Genomic DNA, 16,687 nt, shown 5'->3' with positions numbered 1-16,687 from the left:
AATCCTCAAAATGGTCAAGGTCATCAAAAACAAGGCAAGACTGAGAAATTGTCACAGCTGAGAAAAAGAGCCTTAAGGAGATGTGACAACTGAATGTCACGTCTGTTTATCCCAAATGGAATCCTGGGACAGGAAAAGAACGTGCTGCTATGAGAAAGGGAGAGGGTACACATAAAATGGTAGAGGTTGCTAAAACACAAAGTGCACTTTCTTTGCAGTGTTGTCTAGTGTAGGTCCTTAGCTCAATTGATTTTCTACCATTTTAATCAAAAACTACCAACCAGGATTCTTGACCCATCTAAAATTGGAAACTCAGGAAGTCTGCATTGGACTGTCTTCTGTCAAAGAACAGACCCACATAGGCACGATTTACACCATGACCTCTAGCATAGTAACTGTATTTATCATGATTATTGCTAGTTCCTTTTAAAATTATTATTTATTTACTTGAGAGAAAGAAGGAAAGCAGAGCAAGCAAGAGAGAACACAGTGGTGAGTGAGGGGCAAAGCAAGAGGGAGAGGGAGAAGTAGGTTCCCCACTGAGCAGGGAGCCTAATGTGGGGCTCGATCCCAAGACCCTCTGATCATGACCTGAGCCAAAGGCAGATGCTTAAACAACTGAGCCATCCAGGTGCCAACTGGTTATTTTCTTAAGCAGTAAGTAGAACAAACACTACTCTGCAGTCACATTCTGTTTCAAAAATATGCACTACCACTTAAAATTTTTCACATGAATTATTTTCTTTGCACTTGAGGTTACTTTCTGCCACCTGAAAGTCAAAGAGATGAATATGTAAAAAGCTGGGTAGGCAACAAACAACTTGATTCTGCAGTTTTACTCATCTTGACTTAACCCCAAAATATACCTGATCTAAAACCATGAGGAAATGCTGAAACTTTTTTACAAAACAAGTGACCTTGACTGGTGCTTGTGACCTTGTTTCCAACCCAGTGAATGGAACCCTCCTTCACAATAGACATGGCAGGGTTTAATGTGCATGAGTTGTTTGATCCATTCTGTATCACCATACGCAGAGTAACTCCCGAAGGGATGTAATTGGTGGATAGAGATGCATGTTGAATGGGTGATTGTTTCCCATTGCAAAAATCAGTTGTGCATACCTGAGAATGAGTATAGAACATTGAATATATTTGGCCTAATTTTCAACCCTATGCACTTAAAAAAAAAAAAAGTACTGAATTAATCCTGGTGTATATGAGATTTTTTTTTTACTTGGGGTTATCTGTTTTATATATTCAGACCACCTGGATTAGTTTTATAATGAAAAATTCTGGAAGTATCAGAGATAATATGTGAAGTACTACAAAAGTGGTAGCATTAAGCTGAATTTATGGAAATGCCTTAGTTTGAGGATCATATACCAATCTTCCAATTTAATGAATAGCTAATAGGATGCTTTTTCTCTAATTTGAGACATGGATATCCTCTTCTCTTCTTTACATTTAAATGATTAGCTTATTGTGTTTGTGGCAAAGAGGGTTAGTGGCTTTAGTGTAAAGCCACTAACAGGACTTTATACTGGCACTGACTGCAGCCAGTCACAGGGATTCAGACTCTGAGGATGTATGTCCCAGGGGACTAGACAACTTGAGATAGGGGTTTGGCTGAATCTCTACAGTATCCAGTTCTGGCTTGGTCCCCTCCAACAGTCACAGAAGCCAGAATGGTCATCTAGGTCCACAGAGCCTAGGGCAAGGTGGTTAAAATTTGTGATGAAATCTCAAATGATCTGTGGGTATCCTGAACAAAGAGGCAGATGGACAGGGAGGGAGCAACTAAATGAACAATGCCAACATAGGACAGGTGTTTCTCCCACTCCAGCTAATATTGATAAAGCCTGTATAATAAACTGTGTCCCTCACAGGACTCTGTACATTCAGAAGGATGTCAGAGAACTTACAGTAGACACAGAAGTGAACTACAGAGATGTTTCGAAGCCTAGAGATAAAACCTACGAGGAAAAATAAAAGGGGCCAGCACTGTCTGACAAAGAAAGAAGATGGTTATTTGGGCTCCCACTTTTTTTAAAAAGATTTTTTATTTATTCATTTGACAGAGAGAGATCACAAGTAGGCAGAGAGGCAGGCAGAGAGAGAGGAAGGGAAGCAGGCTCCCTGCTGAACAGAAAGCCCCAGGACCCTGAGATCATGACCTGAGCAGAAGGCAGAAGCTTTAATCCACTGAGCCACCCAGGCGCCCCAAGGGCTCCCACTTTTTGTTACTTTGCTAGGTTTACTTCTCTACCTTTCCCTCCCAAAAGCAGTGAGTCACTTGAAGGCAAAGACATTTTCAACTTTATATCACCAGCAACTAGAATATCTCTGGCTCTTTGGAGATGGTCAATAAATTAAGAAGTTTATGTTTGCTCTTAGAAGAAGTGAAGTGATCCTAAAGTATAGCATGCTGATTGTTACAAGGTAGAATGGGTAATAAAATACCAATAATATTGCATGTTTATTGAGTGAGCCCTGTGTATCAGGCACTGTATGAATGTTTTATGCATTTTCCCTGTATAATTCTCACAGTATTCCTGGGAGCTAAACACTCTAATTTTTCTGTTTTAAAGATGAGGAAACCGAGACACAGCAATGCTGGGTTCTTTGAACAAGGATACACAGCTAGTATGTGACAGGGCCTTGATGTACATCAATAATCAGGCTTTCTGATTCCAGCATTCATGCTCTTAGTTACTGTATATGTAAGTCAGAGTTTGATCTGGGAAAGAGAAACCACCCTATGTATTTTAAGTAGAAAGGCACTAACCATAGGGCATAACCAATCAGGAGGGCTAGGCAAACTACAAGCACAGAGCCACCAGGAAATTACAGCTGGAATTACAAAAAAGTGGAATTACAGAAAACTTCAATTACAAAAATTTCCACCAGGAAATTAAAGCTGGAATTACAGAAAACTACTAACAATAATCTCAGAGGTCTGTAGCACCTACACATGTTAGAGAAGATTGCCTAGAAGCCAACCAGTGGAGAGTACATCTGCCATCTGCTGAAGCTTATACACCTGCTTTTGCTGGCCCTGGGAGCATTAATGGCTCCCATTAACTCTTTGACCTCCCAAACCTGATTCAGTGCCTTGCACTGGCGACATCTAGCCAAAAACCCTGCTGGAGGGAGTGCGATTCCTAGGCCTCTAGCCCCTGTGGTTCAGAGTAGTGCTTTGAAAGGGAACTGAGATGTCAACTCTGCTATTTTGTCTTGAAGAAAGTTCTGGGACTTCCCCAGAGAACTAAAAGGCAATACTCTTCTGTATTTCCTCCCAGGGGCTGAAGAATAGGCCAGAAAACAATCTCAAGTGCCCCCAGCACTGTCCTTGGTTTCTGAAAACCACCACTGAAGAATTCTCAAACACTAACAATACTTCCTTAACTCATTAGTAATGATGGGTTTGTGCCTTATTCTAGGAAACACAACTCTCCCTTGGAAGCATTCTTACTCAAATGGAAGGTGAAACTTGGAGCCAGACAAATTGACAAGCAGTCCTTAATTCTGTGCAAAATTAGATAAGATGGGAAGAATTCTGTCCTGTGGATTGTCGATGGCTTTAATGAGGTGATCATTCACCTGGAATGGAGGCAGTGGTTTTTAACCCTGGCTGAACAGTAAAGTCCTCTGGGTTGCCTGTCAAAATACTGATGCCCCTGCCCAAACCAAGACCAATTAAATCAGATTGTTGGGGATGAGGCCCATGAGCCAGTATTTTTTTTTTCTTTCTCCTTTATCTATTTCATTCATCTTCTTCACAAACCTACCTCAAGCCACCACCAGTTTATTCTTTGTGTATAAGTCTATTTTTTGTCTCTTTTTTCTTCATTTGTTTTGCTTCTTAAATTTAACATATGTGTGAAATCATGTGATATTTTTCTGTCCATCTTACTTCATTTGCATTATACTCTTTAGATTCATCCATGAAGTAACAAATGGCAAGGTATTCTTTTTATGGCTGAGTAATATTCCACTGTAGATATACACCACATCTTCTTTATCCACTCATCTGTTGGATACTTAGGTTGCTTCCATGTCTTGGTTATTGTGAATAATGCCACAATAAACATAGGGGTGATATATCTTTTTGAATTAGTCTTTTCATTTTCTTAGGGCAAATAGCAAGTAGTGAAGTTACTAGATCATATGCTAATTCTATTTTTAATTTTTTGAGGAGCCTCCATACTGTTTTCCAAAGTGGCTGCACCAGTTTGCGTTCCCTCAGTAGTATGTGAGGGTTCTTTTTATCTACATCCTTGCCAACACTTATTATTTCTTGTGTTTTAGATTCTAGCCATTCTGACAAGTGTAAAGTGATATCTCATTTTGGTTTTGATTTGCGTTTCCCTGATGATTAGTAATGTTGAGCATCTTTTCATCGGTCTGTTGGCCCTTTGTGTGTCTTCTTTGAAAAATGTCTATTCAGGTCTTCTGCCCATTTTTTAATTGGGCAGTTTTTAAATTGGATTATTGGTATTTGGGTGCTGAGTTGTAAAATTTCTTTATATATTTTGAATAGTAACTCCTTATCAGATCTATCCTTTGCACATGTTTTCTCCTATTCAGTAGGTTGCCTTGTCATTTTGTTGATGGTTTCCTTCACTGTGTAAAATGACTCTATTTTTTAAAGGACCTAAGATAATGCTAACCCCATTGCTGGGAAGCCCCTATAAGGCTTTGCAGTTTCCAGTGTGCTTTTACCTTTATTGGCTCATTTGAATCAACTATCAAACCATTTTATTTTTTTTAAGGTTTTATTTATTTATTTGAGAGAAAGCGAGCCACCACGAGTGGCGGGCAGTGAGGGACAGCGGGAGAGGGAGAAGCAGATTCCCCGCTGAGCAGGGATCCCAGTGCAGGGCTTCATCCCAAGACTCTGGGGTCATGACCTGAGCAGAAGACAGACACTTAACTGACTGAGCCACCCAGGCACTCCTGTCATCCCATTTTATTAATGGGTAAACTAAAACTTCAGAGTTTAGGTCCAGAACTGTTGAAGGCATGCAGCTCTTCTGATTCTTTGTCCAGTTCTGTGTTAAATAGTACCTCCCAAACTCTGCTGTAAATCAAAATCACCTGGGGAGCTTTTAAAAAACCTGGATCCCCAGATCATATCCCTGTTACATCAGAATATGAGGGGTGGGGTGGGAGCCAGGCATCAGTATTTTTCAAAAATCCCAAGTGATTCTGATGTGCAGTGAAGTTTAGAGACCCCTGCATTATGCCATTCGCAGGCAACAGATAAGGCTGGTATAGCTTAAAGTGTATGTATTTGCTAGTGGTTCTTTTCTCATTCTAACAATTTAGCAGTTCAAATACATCTCCCAATGAGGGACTCTCCTGGCAATTAACTTATTAATAACAATAGCCACAAAGATGCAAAACTGGTATCATGAACCGACAAACAAATCTTAACCTAGCAGACATATGACCCTTCTAGGTTCAGTGCACTCTTACTGTCAAATGTAAACCATTAGTTAGCAAACGGAATAGGCAACCAACTTACTAATTAATTGACAACCAATTAATATCCAAACATGAGCCATATATGCACATACCTCATTTCCCCTCTGGTTAAGTATACATTCCTCTTCAAATAGAATAAGTAAATAAATGCCCATCATCGGATCTGTGAAGCCGAGAAAACTTTATGTTCCCAGTCAGGGTCCTCTGACCTCTCTTCTGGTATCTGCTTGGAAAAGGATCTTATTCTTTCATGCGGTGTACTTGAATTTACTCAGAAACTGAATCCTCTAATACCAAGAACATCAAGTTCAGAAACTAATTTTCTAGAAGTCCTTGTAACAAACAAGGATAGGAATTTTTAATTTTCTTTGAGGAGAAATCATTCCCTATTAAAGTGCTATTTCTAAAGCCTCGGTTGTTTTTTGAGAGAAATGATAGAGAGTACCTACAGCCCTCTTCTCCTGTAATGCTTTCTGGGGGAAGCAATTTTAAAGTCTAATGGATTCAGAGAATCCTCCTTTATAACTGTGGACTGCATTGCCCTAAAAGGAAAAGCTGGAGCATTTTCATATTTTCACTGTCACATGAACTGTATGTGGCACTTATATCCATCTGGGTGCTTTCCATCCATGAGATGTTCAAGGAAAACAGGCCCAGCTTTCCATTTCTCCTAGACAGAGAGTTCCCTCTGGGCCACTCAACATCCCTAGATAGAGCTGCAATTCCAAGTGAAAAAAAACAACCAGCACACTTATAAAAATACACAACTCAAAAAAAAAGAGAATATTTTAAATAACTTTTGTGAGATATGTCTTTAGTATGCAAGAGAGTCTCTTTATGCATGAGAAGTGGGTAAGAAGTGAGTCAGAGCAACAAGTGTTCAGAGTTCTCTTGCCCAGTCAGCATCTGACCTGTGTATTTGCAAGGCAACCCATTGTTTTGTTTTCCTAGGCCATGGCTCCTAAACATGTTGCCCTAAGCATACCCCTCTCATAGGCCACCTGCAGCTCTGTGCAGCTTCCTGCCTTCCACCTTTTCCATGAAGCCAGAGTCTTCCATGTACATTGTGGAATGTCATGCCACATGTAATTAGCATCATCAGAATTAGAAGCAAAATGGGTCATTGAAACATTTGGAACATGGAACAAAATGGGCCTTTGGGATCCCAGTCTCCATGAAGGATCATTAGTGGGGGTATGAGTTTGCAATGATTCTGACCAAAGCCTTCCCTGTCTCCTCCCTCACCTCCTGCACATGCTAAGTTACTAGGATCTTTGCTGTCACAGACTTGTTTAGCGTACCGTTAGGCAGGAAGCATTAGAGAAGATTGACATATGAAAGAAACAAACAGGGACTGAGGGCTGAGTGGGGATGGAAAAAACTTAACACCTCCTGGAGATTTGAACACCCCTCACTTTCTAAAATAGTATGAGCCTACATTGCCCAGTATAGGAGCCACTGGTCACATGGGTTAGTGAGCATTTGAAATATGTATATTATCATGTTGATACATGTTGGCGTAAATAAAACTTACTATTGAAGTTGGTTTTACTTATTTCTTTTTACCCTTTTTAACATGACTTTTAGAACTTTTTTATTACCTTTTAAGCCCACCTTATACTTCTGTTGGATGGCTTGAATAATGGCTACTAATGCTTTTAGCTCAAGCAGCTGAGAGCGATCTTGAAAAGGGACACACTAAATATCTAATATCATCTGCCAGCATATGAATTACTTATTGATGCCTAACGAATTACCCCAAAACTTAGTGGCTTCAAACAGCATTTATCACTCCACAGTTTCTGTCAGTCAGGAATCTGAGCATGGCTCACCTGGGTCCTCTGGCTAAGAATCTCTCATAAGAATCTCATACCACAAGGTGTGGATGGGTTGTAGTCATCTCACGCCTTACCTGGGGAGAGACCCTCTTGTAGGCTCACTCATGTGGTTGTTGGCAAAATTCAGTTCATCCTGGGTGGCTGGGCTGAGGACCTTAATTCCTCCTTGGCTGTTGGCCAGAGGGCCCCCCTTTACCCCCCACCCCAGTTCCCTGTCATGGGAATTTCTCCACACGGCAGCTCACAACATGGCAGCCTTTTTCCGTCCAAGCAGGCTCTCAAGAAGAGTAAAAGAGTATGCATGCCAGCAAGCAGGGGTCACCTAAACTTGCAAGTAACATCCTATCACTTTTGCCCTCCTCTGTTTACTAGAAGCCAGTCACTAGGTGCAGCCAGGAGAGGGGAGTTCCAGGGGCATATCAGGAGGCAGGGTCACTGGGAGCATCTTAGAAGTTGCCTGCCACAGCCAGATAATTAGGGTTCCAGTTAACATATTTGTCCACCACATAGTTGTTCTTTAATGTCATGTACTTACCCTGAGGGATCTAATGCGCTGCATTCATATTTGTTTGTTAACACATAAAGAAACTCTGAGGTAATATATAAGAAGCTACAGCCAGGGGGTGACTTTGGGGGATGAGAGCACGAAGTATGAGGGTAGGAAGGTCAGGAGGGAGACATTTCATTGTATATCTTAATACTATTTGGGGAATTCTGAACTATGTGTTATGTATTATCATACCATGAGAATAAGGGAAATAAACAACCTCCATTCCCACTCTGTGCTTGTCTGTCACCCTTCCTCTGTGGGGCAGGATAGACATCCCTGACTTCATCTGCCTCCTGTAGGACTTGAAGCCCTTCAGGTACTCCCTCCTCCTTGCAGCTTTTCCTGAGCCCCCTGGTCTCCAGAACTCATCCCACCCCACACTCTAGTACCACTGACTATGTTTTTTGTTTTTTTTTTAATTAGTGTTGGTTTCCAGTTTCCTTTGATTGCTACTTATTCAATATTAATGTATTAGATTTGAGTCCTATTGGGAAAGGCAGTTGCTTGATTGAGATTTTGAAGACACAGATTCATCTTGTATCTCACCAGGGTTTAACAGTTCTTCTAAATGAGGTTGGTTTTTTGTGAGAGTCTTAAATGGTTGGAAATGAGATGCTGGCCCCAGGGAAGACAGGCCTGTATAGAAGGTGGCAGGTGCACTCAGCTTGTAAGTGGGAGAAAAGGACCATGGGAACTTACTGTTCCTAAGAAAAAGTAAGGTAATAAACAGAAGAGCTACAGTGCACTTTCGTCCTCTGCCACAGGATGAACGTGGCAGAATCAGATTATTTGCCGATTTCATGAACAATTGGAATAGTCCCTGGAAGAGGAAGTCCAGGAAGGAGATATGTGTGAGCTAACACCATCTCCCTATGAACCACCATTGTTTAAAAAAAAAAAGATGTAGATATGACACCCTGATAGGAAAATATCAGAGTTGAAACTCCTAGGTCATCTAGACCAGCCCCTTATTCTTACTCCTGATTTCTCTATTTGCTTCCAGACTGTTACTTCATTTGTGCATTGGATGCACTAAATCACCAGCACCCCACTGTGATCCTGCCCTAGCCTTCCTGCCTCCCAGTTGACTGGAATGGCATGAGCTAAACTCTTCTGAACAAATGCAGAGAGAAGAGTAGCTACCTGTTTGTGAAAATAAGCCCAGACAGATGGTAGCACTGACCCTCACAGAGCAGTGGACTTCAGACAGAATGAAAGGTGTTTTATAACTTCCTTCTCATGTTCCTAGCAGTAGAGATGATGGCTTGGGGAGTACCAGCAGAGGGATGCACTTGCGAAATGAGTAGGCTATCCTGCACAGCTAATTGCTAGAGTAGATATTTGCATATATGAATATGTTTAATGGGGAGTCATAAACATTTGTCTTTGGCCTTAAATCTCAAATAGTTGGAGACAGTAGTAGAACCAGCTATAGAAGCAAATCTGAAAATCAAACAGCCCAATTAGAAGTCAGATTTTTTAAAAAGCCATTAAGATCAAGCAAAATGAAATGAACTTTAAAGGGCTAAAGGATTCAGATCTCTTAAGGGCCCCAAATGGCAAGTAATTCCAGGGAAATCCTATTAATTAAAAACCACTGCTCTGTGAAATGACTGCCATTACATTTGAAGGTAGTTAATGTGCCGGTTCGCGATACCTGTGAAGCAATACAGGAGCATGAGAAGCAGTTGGCCATCTGCTAAGGAGAGGGTACTCTTTATGCTCCCTGAGAAGTGTTGTACCTCGGAAACGTAAGGATTGGCAACAACGGAAATGTGTCTATGGCCCAGTTTTTAAAATACCGCACGTGGGCAAGTTACCATCATCAGCTCTTACTGTGTCGTGAGGGTCCTATTTCTCCCCTTCCTGAGCGCTACCGCAGAGACCAACAGATGAGGCAGCTGAGTTCTGTGAGAGTTCCATGTGCCAGAGCTTCACAGTTTGGGGGCATTTTTTCAAATGCTCAAGTGGCAGTGCTGATCTGAATGTAGTACGTGAGGGAACCCGCCCTTGGACCGTGCGCCCGCCCCGCCCCTCTTACCACGTGACTACAGGGCCACGCACACGCCCCACCACCACGTGACTACAACAGTGCGTGAAGTCTGCGTGATGCTGGACTTCCCGCTGGTTAGCGGGGTAGTCCTGCTGTTCACCCTTCACTGCCTGAGGTAATACTCGGCAAACCTCAAAGGGAGCTGTCTGTGCTTGCTTCCCTCGTCAGAGCTCGGAAGCTACTGCGTCGCGCCCTCCCTTGGAAGCCATCCACGCCTGTCCCCCTCCCTGTGTGAGAGCATGGGACCTTCAGCCCGCGGCTCAAAACCTCGGGACCTTTGCACCAGGTGCTCCCCGCGGCGTGTGATAACAAGCCTGGGACGATCATTTTCAGAAACTGTTGTCTGACGCAGTTTCCGCGTGAAAAATAGGTAGAATCTTAATTACCGAATTGCATGTTTAAAAATCCTGCCTGCGGCCTCTCACGCCTCAGTGCTTGGTTTACCTGGCTCAGACTCCGTGGTAAGTCACCATCGGGCACGACCTTGGAGTGCTTCTGACAGTAGTGACAGCACGTCAGGTGTTCTAGGCAGAGTCCCAGGTTCCTTGGCACCTCTGGCTGCATCTCTGCTCTCTGGTCTTACTTCAGAAAGTTCTGTTTTATTGTCTGTTTTGTTTTGCATCCCCTTTGTCATCATTCCGTGGGTCCTGCTAGGGGACTCGGGGCCATCTGGCTGGCCACTGGCCTTCAGGGCAGATCTTGTGCTCCGAGGCTGACAGGCATGGGTTGTGTCCACTGTAGCAGTAAGCCACCTCAGATCAATCAACCCAGTGGCAGTTAAAACCTAAAATACATTACCCCATTCACAACCTCTGGAAAATCTCTTCTTTTCTTTTCAGAATGTCCAGAAAGTAGAGCAAAAGGCTTAGATTTAAGGCGTTATTAAAGGAACATCTTTTCTCCCAAATTGTTTCCCCATGCAAATTCCTTAAATGCCCTAAGGCTAAATTACCTCCTGAGATTAAAAAGAAGGAATATTAATAAAAATGAACCTTTACTGAATGCTTGCTCTGTTCCAGGTTTTGTGCTAAGCACTTTGTAATGATTGCATAATGATTTCTCTGGAAGACCCATCGAGGCAGGTATGGGGTCACTCAGCTAGTTGAGTGGTAGAGCTAGGGTTCATCCTGGGCAGTCTGACTGCAGAGTCTGAGCTCCGAGCACCACGGCCTGCCTGCTGCCGCCGCAGTGCCCAGCTGGAGGAATTGCATGGGATTGAACAACGTAACATGTAGAAAGTGGAACATCCATTCAGCACTCAGTACTGCTACTAATCAACAGTCTGGGCGCCTGGGAGGGCTCTGAGGGGCTGAGAAGGGGAAGGGCTCAGGAAACATGAAAGGGAGCAGCTCTGGTTGGGTGGGCATCACTGGCTGAAGGAAGGTCCGTTGGTGCTCAGATGTAGGGGTGTAGGGGTGTGGCAGGGTACCCCCTGGAGCCAGCACAGGCCCTACGCTGATGTACAGATGATCCATCCCAACTCTGCCTCCAGCCCTTCAGAGCATGGGAGACTTTGCCCTACTTTTTTCAAAAATGGAGTTGGAGATGCCCGCCTCTGCCCCTTGACGTCACCAACACTTAATTTGGATTTTCTTTTACTTCTGGTTTAAACCTTTGTCTTTTGTTCTTGTTTAATATACCCATGCCAGTCTATTCCTTTCAGAAATAGATGATAAAATGTTCTCAAATGTATAAGATTGGAGTTGGGGGCACAGTTGCCACGGTGTGTTTACATGGAGCTAATCCCAGCTTCCTGTCTACCTGCCACTCTCCACACACTGATGTTTTTTAGGATCTTGTGGGATTACAGCATTTTTCTTCTCCAACCATGCTTTGTTGTTCAGCTCTAACCTCAAATATCCACTTTGGCTCCTCCTCCTTAAGTGTGTTGGGCCAGGCCTAAAGAACACAGTGAATGTTGAGTCACGGAGGTTGCGCCGTGACCGTCAGAATAAAGTACAGGGGCTGGACAGTGTTCCTGAATGGCCTTGAGCATCTGTTCCCTTGGTGCATGACTGCTGCTGACTGGGCACAGAGTGGTGGTGACTGACTTCTCCGGGTGTGTGGCTAGGAGTGTTGGTGATAGCAGTGTCCCAGGACTGCTGTGGGATGTGTAGGAACTGTCGGACTTAGTGTTTCAGTACCATTTCCTCCCATTCAAGATTTGGAAGTTTAATTGGATTCTAACTTCTTGGGAAGTCTCTCTTGAATGTGAGGTATTTTTACATTTGATCTTTTGTTTTTAGATCTCAGCCAGAAATATAATAAAGTCATTTTTTAATATAAAAAATTGGAAGGGGAGATGAACCATGAGAGACTATGGACTCTGAAAAACAGTCTGAGGGGTTTGAAGTGGCGGGGGGGTGGGAGGTTGGGGTACCAGGTGGTGGGTATTATAGAGGGCACAGCTTGCATGGAGCACTGGGTGTGGTGAAAAAATAATGAATACTGTTTTTCTGAAAATAAATAAATTGGAAAAAAAAAAATTCATGAAGCAGTGTGGATCTCTGCTTTTCTTCTGGAGACGATGACAAATATAGAAATGACAAAGCTGAGGCCCAGAGGTGTGACCTACCCAGGATCGGGGATGTGAGAGACAGTATGAAATTCAAGTGAACACCCAGTGATGTGTTTACATACTTAGCACATGCTTAAAATAAACAGAAATAAGCTGTATTCTCTACCTTAGAAGAGAACCTCACATACTGTTCTTACTGTTGTGGTTCCTTTCAGTGTTGCCAGCCTTGTGTGGTGACTGAGTCACATGGCTGGTTTGCAGCCAACCTGAGATCCCTTGCTTTGGGGCATGTTGGGGTTTCTTGCTCTGGTTGACAGTGGCCTTCATTTCAAGTCTATGCATGCTATTGGCCATATAAAGATGAAACTTCTCAGTCACCCTTGACATGACCTCTATCCAACAACAAAGGGGTTGTTAACGTTGATTGTGTGTGTCCTTACCCCTCCTTCTTCCCACCCACTGACAGGACCACCCACACTTGGAACACCCAGTGCTAGCAGGGCAGTCCTTGAGATGAAACCAAATTGCAGCTGGCAGTTTACCCCTAAAGAGAGTGAGGGGTGGAGGCAAGAAATGGGCCTGCTTCTCTGGGCTTTTTCATCAGAAAGGCATTTGTGCCTTTTGGTAGGAAAATGGGCTTTGGGAAAGCACCCCAGCCCAGCCAACAAACTGGTATTGTATTCTGTGCCGTCACTGTGCTAGTCACTGGGGACTCAGGACAAAGAAAACATAGTCCCCTTCCTCGAAGGTTCTTCCCAAACAATGCTGTAATAAATCACCACCATGTCTCTTTTCCTTGAAGCTAAGGGCAGGAGTTTGTGAGGTCAAAGGGAATGGAGGGTAACACCCAACAGAGACAAAGGGCAGTTGGGGATATAGCTCTGCAGTCTTCACTGATGTTTTCTTGGTTTGCCTGTGGTTGAAATACTAAGAGTGATACTCCTCCATACTGGTAGAATAGCCATCGCCTGTGAGGAAACAAATCTGGTGTCCTAATAGTTATGGTTTAAATGATACATCAGAAATTGCTTACAATATCTCAGCTGTGCTCTCTACGACAAATACAAGAGTTTTTCTGCTTTACGAAAGAGGAGGCGACTTTATTCCCTAAACTCCTGGAATCTAAAGCAGGACTGGACCATAGAGATAGCCCAGCATAACCTGTCATTTTACAGCTCAGGCAACAGGGCCAGGGGTGAGGGCATTAAGTGATTTTCTCCAAACAAATGGCCATTTGGGGCAAAACTGGGTCCATGTGCTTCCCTGGCAAATCTTTACCCCAAGTTCACCACAAAAGTCAGTGAAACTACTTATAAAAATATTCAGAGGAATATGCTGATGATGGGCCTGTAATTGGCTTTTAAAGAAATGAGACACAATTTAGGGGACAGTCTTTGGAAGGTGACTTCAAGGAGGATAGTGAGGTCTTTGAAGCACATGGGCTCTGTAGCCTTCACACTGATTCCTGGAGCACTGGGATATGTCAGCAATGGACTCTTCCCCCACCCCCTGCAGAGCACTCTGCCTGCATTCATTTGCATTGTAGAGTGTCCTTCTGAGTGAGATTTCTTTTGAAATGAATTAATCTGAAAACTATTACCCTGTAAACAATTCAGCAGTGCTGCTAAGAATACAATTGTATCATCTTCAGAAATAAGAGGGCTTGATTTTCCATTTGCGTGTTTTTACATTGGACTCTGTGGACCCAAAAGTTTTCTTCCCCACCACCTCCCCCATGGCACATCTGATAGAGCCAGAGGGCACTTGAGTGTTGCCTTCACAGAGTCTTTTAGGAAAGTTCTCTCCCATTTGGTCTTCCTCATCCAGCAGTCTTCGGGCATATGTCTTCTCCGCATCTTTGACTGATGGAGACCTAAGCAGCTCCAGTTTATTGTGTTATTGCTGTTGGCAGAGTTCTACCTGCTCTCTCATTGTTTACCACAAATAATCATGGAGACATAGCGCACCACCTGTCCTGCACCAAACATTGAACAAGCAACTGGAATTCAAACTTCGCAGGCAAAAGCACCTATTTGATTCTGTTGGTTTACAACCTCATATTCTCGAAGCAACCCATCTGATCCTATGAAGGACTGTTGTGAGGGGTTAATTGGCTTTACAGGGCAGTTTGTTATTTCCTAAGGACATCAGAAGAAAAGGCTTAAAAGGAAAGAGTTGTTGTTGTTGTTGTTGTTGTTTTTAATTAATCAGGAAATATACTTACTATTGCAACATTAATAAATGTATTTTGGTGCTAAAAAAAGATATTTTGGTGCTGAATTATTTTGAATTTGTTAAGTATCTGTACTTCTTTGTTCCTTTTTTCAGAATGCTAGAAGATGACCTTAAGCTAAGTAGTGATGAAGAGGATAATGAGCAGGTAAGATTTAGTTTTATGTTGCTGTCCTTCGAATGTGACACTGCGCTGCTGCCCCAGTGGGCTGTCCTGGGAGCTGACTGAATCATACACACTTGAAATTGTGGTGCTCTAGGATGCTGGGTGCTCTCTGGTAAATATAATCTTCCATGCTATGGGAGCGGTTCACTAAAATATCTTGGGCTTACTTTCCCTTAAAACTGTGATGCTGTGATTTTTGTGTCATTGAAACCAACAATGAGAGCTGACAAGGAAGCCGACTAGCATCAAACTTCAATATGAAATAGACCCTTTTTTGTTTTCTTTTCTTTTTTTTTTTTTTCTTCTTGGCAAAGCTCACTGGTCTTTTAGAGATCAAGCATGTGACCTAACCTTATCGGCATGCAACGGGCAAGCTGTAACATTAAATATTGAGAAGTCTTATACAGATATTATTAACATTGAGAAGAAGCAAACGTAGAGGTGAAACTTAAATGATGAATAAAAAATAATCATGCTCTGAATAGGCTGTTTGTCTTAGATGATAAATGTGCTTAAAGTGTTCTCCCGTGGTGTTGATTTACAAGCTTGAGACATCAGTCAGAGGTTTATAAATACTATTCTGATCAGTCAGTTAAGGTACAAAAATATCCACATAACATTCATCACTTTCAGCTTCTGCATTGCAGGAAATGTTTGTGTTTTAAAGCAAGTTTGAAAACACAAAAGATAGATTTTCCTCTACTTCTGTTTCCTTTTTCTTATTATCTATGTGGTATTTTGTCAAGTTTGGACAAATGTGGTAGGTATAAAGACAATCCAGAGAGGTTTTTCCAGAAGTTATTTTTACATGCAATAGGAGACAGTATGTGGTTGGTCCTGGAATCGTGAATTTTATACAAAGGAGTCATGGAATGCTACACAGGCAATTCAGCTGTCTAGCCATGCAAATGCACATAGTGTACAAAGTGTGCAGAGGTGAAATAAGTCAAAGGAATATTTCCAGGGAGAGCATCTAAGCAGAATGTGGCTGTGAGGTCACAGAGGTGTTTGTTCACCTTGGGGAAGAAGGTGAGGCCCCAAAGAAGGGCCTGGGTGTGAAAGAGAGCTCGCTCTGCAGCTAGAGTAGCAACAAGTGAAGAAAGGTTAACTGAGCAAGGAAAGCTGCTCATGCTTCAGGTTTTGTAGAGACTGATGACTTTGTTTCTAGGTGTGCACACTAGGACCGTCAGATATCCATAACACAGCAATTTTGGCAGAGCGGATGATGACTTCACTCCTAATTTTCGTTCCTCATCTATGTAACTATCAGCCAATCACGTCTTTGTGGATTTCCCAGTGACAGTTTCAGATACATATATTGTGGATTAAGTCATATCAGATGTGTAGGCTGTGTATCCTTTAGATTAGAAAGGAGATTCATAGAGTACTGCATTCAGCAAGCTTTCTTAATTTGGAAAGAATTTTCCAGAATTATTTCCAGGAAATATTTCCACTGAAAACTCAATTAAAAAAAAATTAGGCATCAAGGATGAACTAGACACACTTTCTAAGGCAGTAAGAACTTTAAGTTGAATCATTTAGCTTTATTAGCTACTGCTTTTTAATCTGTGACCATGGATAATGAATGTTATATTGCGAATATACAGGTTAAATTCTTTTTTCTTACATTTTGTCCCTATGTGCGTACACCTTTCCACCATTTGCAATGAGAGCAGCTGATAGAATGAATAATTTTTATACAGTAGTATAATTAAGAATCCAGACAGTGGTTTGTATGTGGTAGTTTAAGTGATTGCTCTAACACTAATTATATTAAGTTATCCTGCTTTGGCCTATAATTATAGCCTGGCCTAATCACAAAATCATAATTTCTGTGCTTTTA

General features: G+C 42.3%; 1 protein-coding gene across 1 annotated transcript in view; it reads left to right on the top strand.

Moving 5' to 3' along the window:
* Positions 1-16,687, top strand: part of AFF3 (AF4/FMR2 family member 3) — a 536,398-nt gene that overhangs the window by 407,850 nt on the left and 111,861 nt on the right. Inside the window, exon 10 of the mRNA XM_044263667.1 lies at positions 14,775-14,826. Within this exon, the coding sequence (XP_044119602.1) occupies positions 14,775-14,826 (52 nt within the window). The remainder of the gene's footprint in view (positions 1-14,774; positions 14,827-16,687) is intronic.

This window comes from Neovison vison, chromosome 8, assembly GCF_020171115.1.
Source record: "Neovison vison isolate M4711 chromosome 8, ASM_NN_V1, whole genome shotgun sequence".
Taxonomy (NCBI): Eukaryota; Metazoa; Chordata; class Mammalia; order Carnivora; family Mustelidae; genus Neogale; species Neogale vison.
This window is presented reverse-complemented; position numbering and strand designations above follow the sequence as displayed.